The sequence below is a fragment of the Populus euphratica genome, unplaced genomic scaffold, assembly GCF_000495115.2.
Source record: "Populus euphratica unplaced genomic scaffold, PopEup_1.0 scaffold865.1, whole genome shotgun sequence".
Classification (NCBI taxonomy): domain Eukaryota; kingdom Viridiplantae; phylum Streptophyta; class Magnoliopsida; order Malpighiales; family Salicaceae; genus Populus; species Populus euphratica.
Window position 1 is genome coordinate 28750 of NW_011500725.1, and position 9702 is coordinate 38451.

The 9702-nt window shown below is 28.5% G+C and overlaps 1 protein-coding gene and 1 long non-coding RNA gene across 2 annotated transcripts in view; both read left to right on the plus strand.

Moving 5' to 3' along the window:
- The first annotated feature begins 8388 nt into the window (after window positions 1-8388).
- On the plus strand, window positions 8389-9070 carry LOC105116147 (uncharacterized). The gene is made up of 2 exons (XR_840475.1): window positions 8389-8493; window positions 8610-9070. It is a non-coding gene; the product is annotated as an uncharacterized LOC105116147 (long non-coding RNA).
- Window positions 9071-9579: 509 nt separating this feature from the next.
- LOC105116148 (probably inactive leucine-rich repeat receptor-like protein kinase At1g50610) overlaps window positions 9580-9702 on the plus strand; it is a 2296-nt gene continuing 2173 nt past the window's right edge. Inside the window, exon 1 of the mRNA XM_011013356.1 lies at window positions 9580-9702. This exon is cut by the window's right edge and continues 586 nt beyond it. Within this exon, the coding sequence (XP_011011658.1) occupies window positions 9580-9702 (123 nt within the window).

The following is a 9702-nucleotide window of genomic DNA, read 5'->3' on the forward strand; positions in this document are numbered from 1 at the left end:
AGAATTAACTAGTCGTACTCATCATATAATCAACATACATATTTATTAATATTACATGCATATTAATGATTATTCCACTCACCTAGAAAAAATAGAATTAAAAAGAATATCGGATGAAACACTTGAACATTTTATTAAAAATTGTTAGGAAAACCTACAGCAATATACGAGATATACTAAAAAAAAAACACAAAAAGAACACAAATAAAATATTCTAATGCATAAAAGAAAATCAGGTTTAGTCTCCTAAGTTTAGGAATTAAAACGATAATTTTCCAAAACAGAAACCAAAATGTAATTTTACCAAAATTGGAGGACCAAACTGTAAATACATAACCATACTGAAATTTTACCCATAAAAAACCCTCAATCTTTCCAGAAATGAACCAGGGACCGAACTGTAATTTTTTTAAAAGTTTAGGGAACTAAAATGTAAGTTTCTAAAATTAAGATACCAAACTGAAAATATTCCAAATCAATTCTCAAACTGGCATTCATCATCTTTAACTTCATAATAGCACTTCTAGAATTTCAAAATATGTTTGAGGTCAAATTATAATTTTTCAAAGTTTAGGGACTAAACTATAATTTTTATAAATCAATGACCAAATAAAATTTCACCATCTTCAACCTCAAAACCATTCTATCGAGATTTTGCAACAAAGTTGAAATGAAATTCTTAACCTATAACAAATCAATTTAAATAAATTAACTCATAAATTATTATTTCTAACAATACACTCGAAATCAATCACTTAACCTTAAACTCTAATAATCATAAATTAAATTTAACAACATAAACTTAAATCTTTATAGCCCATAATCTCTTTTTTAATCTTTCCATAAAAAATTATAATTAAAAGTAATATGAAAAAAAACTATTTATTTGTTATTTTTATCTTTTCTGAATAAAAAAACTTAAAATTAAAAATTAAAATTTTTGATTTGATGAGAGGAAAGCTAGGATGAGTTTATATATCTAAATTAACATATGATAAGTTTGGATAATTTGAGCATGCCTAGATTAATAAAGGTTGTATTTGAGCTAACTTGGATATGAGTTCAAGCCTTACATTATTAAATCTAGTTCGAGCATTAGGTTAATTGTTGATTTGTGACCTCCTTAGAGCATAATTTTAAATTAAATAGGTGAGGGTTCGGTTAGTTGTTGATTGGAGACATTAAAGCATAATTTTAAATTTAAGAAGGAGGGGTTGCCATGAAGGGGATGCTGAGCGTTTGTTGTCATGTGTATATTTCTGACGATCAAATTAGGATAAAAATAAAGCATTTTTGGTATAAACACAAAGACGATGACGACACCTAAGGATAGTAAAATTATATACATACACTCACACGCAACAATAACATACACTACAATTAATCATACATGAAACTCTTGATGTACATCAGAAAGAGATTAACCGGTTATTCTCTACCATAATTAAATTTAATTAATAAATAAATTGAATTTATAATCTTAAAAGAAATATTTTATTATTGAATCTAATTTACCTTGTTCCGAAATTACAATCTTTATAAAATGAAGAAGAGTGAAAAGAATAGGTTGGTGCATATTTTGAGGAAACTAGTTTTAATATTTTTTATTATTTTAGTGTAGTAAATAAAAAATATTGATCATTGATTTAATTTTGTGTTATTTTTTAAAAAAATTAATTTTATTTAAAATTCAAATATTAACACTTCTTGTGAGATTTTATTAAAACTTTTTAATTAAGATGATTTAAAATATGCTATAATGTAATTTCATAATTATAAAAGATTGATGTAATTCATCGAAATATTTATGCATATAGTTTGTGAGACATAAAACATTGAAGCCTAGTTTAGAAAAAAACTAGTAATTTGACCCGTCGTGATGAATTAAATATTTTTATAGTTTTTGTAAAATTAAATTATCAAAAATAAAATTGAGAATAAAAAATATTCTATACAGTTCATTCGGAATAATCGTGTGAGAAAATAAATAATGAGATAACGTAGAGTGAAAAAACCATGCATCAAGATAACTGGAAAATTATACACAGTTCCCATATTGTTGTTGCATGGAAAATGATTTTCTAAAAAGTTTTTTTTTAATTTTCATGTATTTATTTATTATTAAATTCTCTTCTCTTTGTTAATGAATCTTTTCAATGAGACTTATAACTGGAATCATTTATCATCTCTCCTTTTATTGTTTGATAAAGGGGTGTTTATGGTAGGGATAAATATTATTTTTTAAAATATTATTTATTTAAAAATATATTAAATTAATATTTTTTATTTTTATTTCTTATCACCAATGCACCAAGATAATATAAAAATATTAATTCTTTTTGAAAAAACATTGCGCAATTAACCGCAGCGCCCAACAATCATAAATAAAATAAAATAAAACCTTGACAAGAGAAGAATAAAGCCTTTAATGTTGCGTTTATATCTTAGTGGGCCCTCTACTTCAAAAGCTTTTTGTTGGTGTGGTCTTCGGAATAATCGTCATACCATACAACATTAATTCTAGTTAACACGTACCATTGCACGTGATAGTACACTTTTTCTATATATTTCAAGAAAGCCTTTACTCTTTCTTTCTTTTTTAATTAGTTAGTCCACCTGCTTCAAAAACGTTTTTTTGGTCACATTATTATTAAGTCCTTTATGTTAAGTACATTTTAAATTTTTTTATTTCTTTACTTCAAATTATTTTAACTTTAATTTTATTATTTTTCAACTTTTTTATACACTTAGATTTAGTCTTTATTTTTATAATTTTTATTTATTTTATTTGAAATAATTTATATTTTTTTCAAGTTCATTCTTATTTAAATTTTTTTTTGGATAGATTTTGTTCTCATTCTTTTAATAAGCTTGAAAAATAATTTAATAAGTTATTTTTAATTTATTTTTTATAATATAATCAAATATTAAAAGGTATTTTCTAATTTATTTTTTATTATACTCATGAAAATATAATTTATTTTTTAAAAATCTATTTCTTAAAAAACCTACTTTCTAGATGTGTTGACTCTCTAAATTCTCTCACTTTTTTTTTAATTTAAATTTAAAAGGTCAAGAAATAAAATAGACCTATTTAATTATCAAACCAACCACTTAAATGTTGGGGGTAGTAATGAATACCTTAAAATTTAATCAGCTCACGGAGTAATTAATCAACGAGCTTTGAACAAGAATTTTATATAAACTTCAATGAAATCTTTTTGTTTATTTTTTAACCACAAGTTACATTTGTTAGGTATATAGCTGGTGGTGATCACATGATGAAGTTGAGGATGTTAATTTTAGTCCATTCATGTTTTGTTGTGTTGTACTGCTCAAGGATAATAAAAACACTATTATTTGTCTGTCTAGTTGTACGATAAAGGAGTATTTTCAAACTAATTTGAGTTCATATTTTATTTTTATACGTTTTTAATTACGTACTTTAATATTGACTTAATTCAAAAGAATATAATAAAGTTTTTTAAATTCAAAACTGAAAGTTTGAATCCAATAAATTATTTTGTAACTATTAAAAATAGTTATTGTTAGTTAATTGATTAATTTATTACTTATACCATTCTAATTCATTTTTCTCAGTAATAGCTTTTAATGGGTGCGTAATAGATTACTGTGGATAATGGTTGATATCTTCAAAAGATTTCTTTTTATAGTTTTGAGGATATATATTTTTAAAGAGAAAATACACTGATGTTTTAAAAAGATAAATTTTAAATATATATATATATATATATATATATTAAAAATTATTAAAAATAAAGAGAACATAAATATTTATTCTTTGGTATTTCAAGAGATATTTATAGCCTCTAAATCTTATCCTTTTACTGAAGTAAAGAAGCTAGAGAGTCATTCTATCTTTATAAGTTAATTTTTTATTGTAAGATGAATTCTATTTATTTTATCCAACTAAGACATGATAGACCATGAAAGATTTTAATATATTTAATGATATTGATAGATTATAGATTTTTTTAATTAATTTTATTTATTAAAAAATAATTCTTCTAAAATTTATGAGATATTATGTTAAATTTCGATTTTATATTTGAATCTATTGGTATAGTAGATTCGGCCATGTGTTAGGCTTAAATGAACATGCAACCACGCTAAGGATGCAGTGACAAAAAACCTTGAGCTCAACACTTGCAGGAGATGCATGTCATCATGCCCATCCCATTAACTTGAAAGCACACTGACCAAGCTGCCAGACATGTTAGCACCTATCATGCCTAAAAATTAGATTTCATAAGCATCAGACTTAGCCCAACATGCTTGTGGACTTAGCCCAACGGGCCTGTAGCATAGGCATTTGGGGTCGAAGAGTAATAGTCAAACATGCTTGAGTATACTAATGTATTTTTTTTTTCAATTTAGTATTATATATATATATATATATATATATAGGCACACACATGGCATAAAGATAGAAAAATTAATTAAGAGTGATTGTGGCCCTCGTCCAATAATTAATCCCAAAATCATTTGCCCTAATTAATCCTAAGATTTAATCAATAAAGTATTGCCTGAGAAGGGATGTATTACATATTTTTTTGCAGGGTGGAGATAATTAATTAAGAATGATTGTAGCCCTCAAGCAATGTCCATAGGGCAGGGCGACAATAATTTTTAGGATTGATTAATCCTAAGAATTAATCAATAAAGTATTGCCTGACATTGTATGTATCACATATTTTTTGCAGGGTGGATTTGATTGATGGCCAAATATTGTTGGGAATATGAAGAAAATTATTAAAGTTTAAGACGAAGAATATGAATATGGCACCCTTCCCCTTCCTAAAAATTTATCAAATAATTCAGTGAAACACGTATTTATATGAAGATATGCTTTTCTAATTAGGATATAGTTGTTTTCCAAAGTGTTTATTTTTTAAATATATTAAAATAATATATATTTTTATTTTTTAAAATTTATTTATGATATTAACACATTGAAATGATTCAAAAAAATTTAAAAAATAATTTGACAAAAATATAAGACCAAAATACTTTCTAGATCATGAACCAACACATATTAATTTTAAGGCCAAGTTCCTTAATTTCTTACTTAAATGAGAAACAAATATGTATATTTTTTTTAATAACACGGAAGTTAAATCTATATGCAACGACTAGTAAGAAAATCATTTCAATTTAAGAGTTAAAATTGATAGATAAAATTTATTAATTCTACAATATATAAATAGCTTACAAAGATGGAGGAAGACAATTCTTTTGCATTATTTAGGGTTTGAAATGTGATCTTATAATTAAATTATTCTCAAATTATGCATATTTTAATTTTAAATTAGCAAATATGAGTTAATTTTTAAGCAAGTATTTTTCTAAAAACATCAATAATTCTGAAGCGACAAGTTTTTTGCAGACCAAAAACTGATTGAATATATAGAATGGGGACTGACTGCTATTTCTTTTTCTACTCCCTTCTCTACTTTGAGAAAGAGAAAATGAAAAATTTAAAAGGGTTGCTAGTCGACCACCTTTCCCGTTGATATAGCAGCAGCAGCGCACACAAAAAGAATAAAAAAATAAAATAAAACTCTACCTATCCCCTACTATACGTCTCATCAATCTTGAAAGCTGAGCTAGCTGTCTGTTCATCTATTTGTACTACTTAGCAGCAGCAGCAGCAGCAGCAGCAGAGGCAGCAGCAGCAAGAAGTTCATGTTTTCTTCTGCCAAAGATCACTATCTTGTTTCTGCCAAAGATCACTATACTGTCTCTTCTCTGATTGCTATCAAGTAATAGTACATATAGTACAATATTCTCCCTTGGTAATTTGTAGGTTGTTGCCAAGAGCCAACCGCTCATATATTTCTTCTAGCTAGCTCTTGCTCATCATGTACATATCCAATTTCCCCTCCCCTCTGTACATTTCAGTTGCATTATTACGATCGACTAATATATAGCGTGTCTATATATATTATGCGGAGGCTAAAGATTGCAGAAGGCAGCAGCAGCAATGACTACTTGCATAGCACAAACAAGTTCGTAGGGGGGCAGACATGGGAGTATGATCCTGAAGGTGGGAGTCCTGAGGTTGAAGAAGCTCGATGATCAGATTTTATTTTGGTTTTTAAACTGTGAAAGTTTCAATTTAGTTTTTAAATTTTAAAAAAATTACAATTTCATCCCTAAATATATTTTGAGATTCTGGGTATATTTTGAGATTCTGGGCAGTGTTATTATGAGGTTAAGGATGATGAATCTCAGTTTGATAATTGATTTGGAATATTTTCAGTATGGTCCTTTAATTTTAAGAATTTATATTTTTATCCCTAAACTTTTAAAACATTACAATTTGGCCCCTGTTTCATTCTGGATAGAATTGAGGATGTTTTATAGGTGGAATTTGAGTATGGTTATGTATTTATATTTTGGTCTAGTGTTGGTAAAATTACGTTTTGGTCTCTATTTTGGATAATTGTTATTTTAATCCCTAAACCTAGGAGACTAAACCTGATTTTCTTTTATGAATTAGAATTTTTTATTTGTGTTTTTTTGAGTTGCTTTTGAGTATATTTCATATATTTATTGTAGGTTCCCTTAACGATCCTTAATAGGTTTTTTGAGTTTTTTATCTGATTTTCTTTTTAATCTATATTCTTTCGGGTGAGTGAAATAATATTTAATATGCATATAATATAAATAAATATGTATGTTGATTATATGATGAGTACAATTTGTTAATCTCTTGAATATTTATATATATTGTTTTATTTTTCAAGTACTCATCTATTCTTGAATTTGCACTCGTAATCTGTCAAATTAAATTCTATTCGATATGATATACATTTCGTTGATGATTCTTTGAATATCTATTATGCCTTGATATAGGACTTGTCAGTAATTTCATGCTAACGGAGAGTAGTTAGCCTATGTGCACATAGTATTCTATATACCCAGCTGATAAGAGAGGCATCAGCCTGTAGCGATTGATCATCCCACAGTGGTCACCTCCGGGTGTCATCTAGTTACTTTCGGGTGTCATCTGATCTCTGACATGTATTCCACTACGCTATGATTAGTATGTATATGTATATGTATATCAAGATAAATCATCTTGTAAACTATTAATACATAAAATATCTAAAATGTATATTAAATATTATTTCCTCACTGAGTTGGTTGAACTCACCTCTCATTCTTAATATTATTTCAGGTTCTTAGTTTCCAATAGCAGGTGGATTTTATTAAGTGTTCCTATTTCTTCAATTTTGGTTAGTATGTCTTGCTTGTTTTGTGAGGCTTTCCTTTCCTTTTCATTCGATGTCTTAGATACTCCATTATTACCTTGTTTTAATTAAGTTTGGATTTTGACAATGTAATGAGTATTATGAATTATTATTTTTGTTTTAATTACCGATGAAGAGTTTGAAACTATATTTTGAGTTCATCAATTTTGAATAATATAATATTTCTGAAGATTATAAAATGCTATGTATTTTTGAATAACTTGTTCTTTTGAGTAGGTATGATATCTTTTCGACACTACTCATGTATTGCCAATTACGAACCCGGGATTCGAATCATAATAACTACCAGAAGATATGGCCAATACAATTGCTTCCGGACATGGAAGATGAAACTGAAGATAATTGAAAATATTACCTTATTGCTATACTACTACAAAGACTGGATTGTATAAAGATGGGATGGTGGGCTAGTGAAAACTGAAAGTTTTAAGCAATTGTGTGAGTATCTAACACAATAAGATTTGGATCTAATCAAAACAGAACATGTGAATAACCTAATATATATATATATGATTTTATAGACTAATGGAACAAGTTTTTAAGACTGTTTTGGAATGAAGTTTTATTTTTATTTATTTTTTAAAGAAGAGAAGAAGATAAGAAGACATATCTCTTCTGTTCATGTCTCCATGTTTCAACTGTATGTCTTGTCTCTTCTATCCTGAGACAGAAACCAAGCGTTACGTGGATGGTGTGGCCATTAAATGTGCTTCTCTACATGGAAGAACAAACTGCAGAAAATTGAATATACCACTATTGTAGAGACTAGATTGTATAAAGATGGTAGACAAGTTCTTTTGCCCAAATTCGCTTTCTTCAACTTTGAAAACATGATTATTTCCTTGAATTATGAAAAAAAAAGGCATAAAATGATGGTAAGAACTATGAAGGATCTAGACTATCTCATCATTTAGATTCATTTAATGTAATGGTCACAGCTTGGAAGTTGAGTTGTACAATCTGTGATTTAAGCAAGGTACTTTAAGTGAGTGTGTTAATGTTTCTTCTTAATTTGATTCGTTGTAGATTCTTGGTCTTTTTGACTGGCTTGGATGTAACCCAATGCCCTCGGAGTTTTGGATATTTTTGTCATTATTTTGGTTTGAAATAGGCGGATATGGATCCAACTCCACTTCACTGTGCTGCTAAGTTGTTGATCAGTTCTCAAGCTGAAGATGGTAGCTATCCGCAGCAGGTATCTTGTCATGACCTCGCCATTGTAACAATCTATACTGATATGGATATTGTTCCTCCCATTTCCTTGAATTTTCAACTTGAATTTGTTTTATCATTATCTGAATTTTTCGGCAGGAAATTACCGGAGTTTTCAAGAATAACTGCATGTTACACTACCCTATCCATAAGAATATTTTCCCCTTATGGGCTCTGGCAGAATACCGAAAAAAATTTCCATTTCCTTCCAAGAAGCTTTGAATTAACCTATGGATTTTGTACAACAAGATATATATAGTTGTTTGTGCAGGGTAGCAGGAAAATTGTGAGTGTTGAAACTGCAGACCCCATATGCATATATGGGGCAGGGGGCAGGCTTATTTTAAGTCAATAAATATATGCTCACAGAAGCTTGTATAAAGTTGAACCAAAAACTAAGTTTCTCATAATCCCATGTATTTATTATATTAATCAAAAAAATTCAGTCTTCTAAATTAGAATGGATGATCTTCTATATGTAACTACTCAATATTTTGATGCGACTGACAATCATTTCTAGGCATGAATAGCCTACATTTCCAGCTAGTTTCATCTGTCAATAGGGATTTTGGTGGTTTGTTTTCTCTTTCTTTTTTGTTATGGCCTTCGAAAGCCAACCAAGGCAAGTTTAAAACTGAAAAAATAAAAATCTATATCAGACAGTAACTGCATAGATATAGCAGACAGGATAACTATTAATCCAATATTAGACATAACCTAAAATTAGCATATCTGCCTAATATAATAGCACTAACAACTAATCATCATAATAAAATCGAAGGCTGGCCTTGGATCTCTCCTTTACTCACCTCTCCCTTCTACGCTGTCAAGCAGGCAAATCTTAGTTGCTTGACCAACTTTCATTTTTCTTTTCCATTGTTATCTCTGCATCCTGGTCATCTTTACTATTCCTGGAATTGCACATCAACTGTGTTGGTGTCCAGGTTATTGCGTTCTCCATTTCTGAAAGACCAAGAAATTAAGACCAAAATATGTCAATGAAAACTTCTGACAATTGATAATTCCGGAGAGAGTAGTAAACATTTGAGAATTCTTGAGCACTGTACTAATGGTTATGGCTGCGCGCGTTGCTAAGTTTGCGAGCGCAACCACCTCATCATTAGTCCTCCTTGTTCTTGCTTTTGTGTTATCCATTGTGGTTACATCCTTTGGTTCACCAGATTCCGACGCT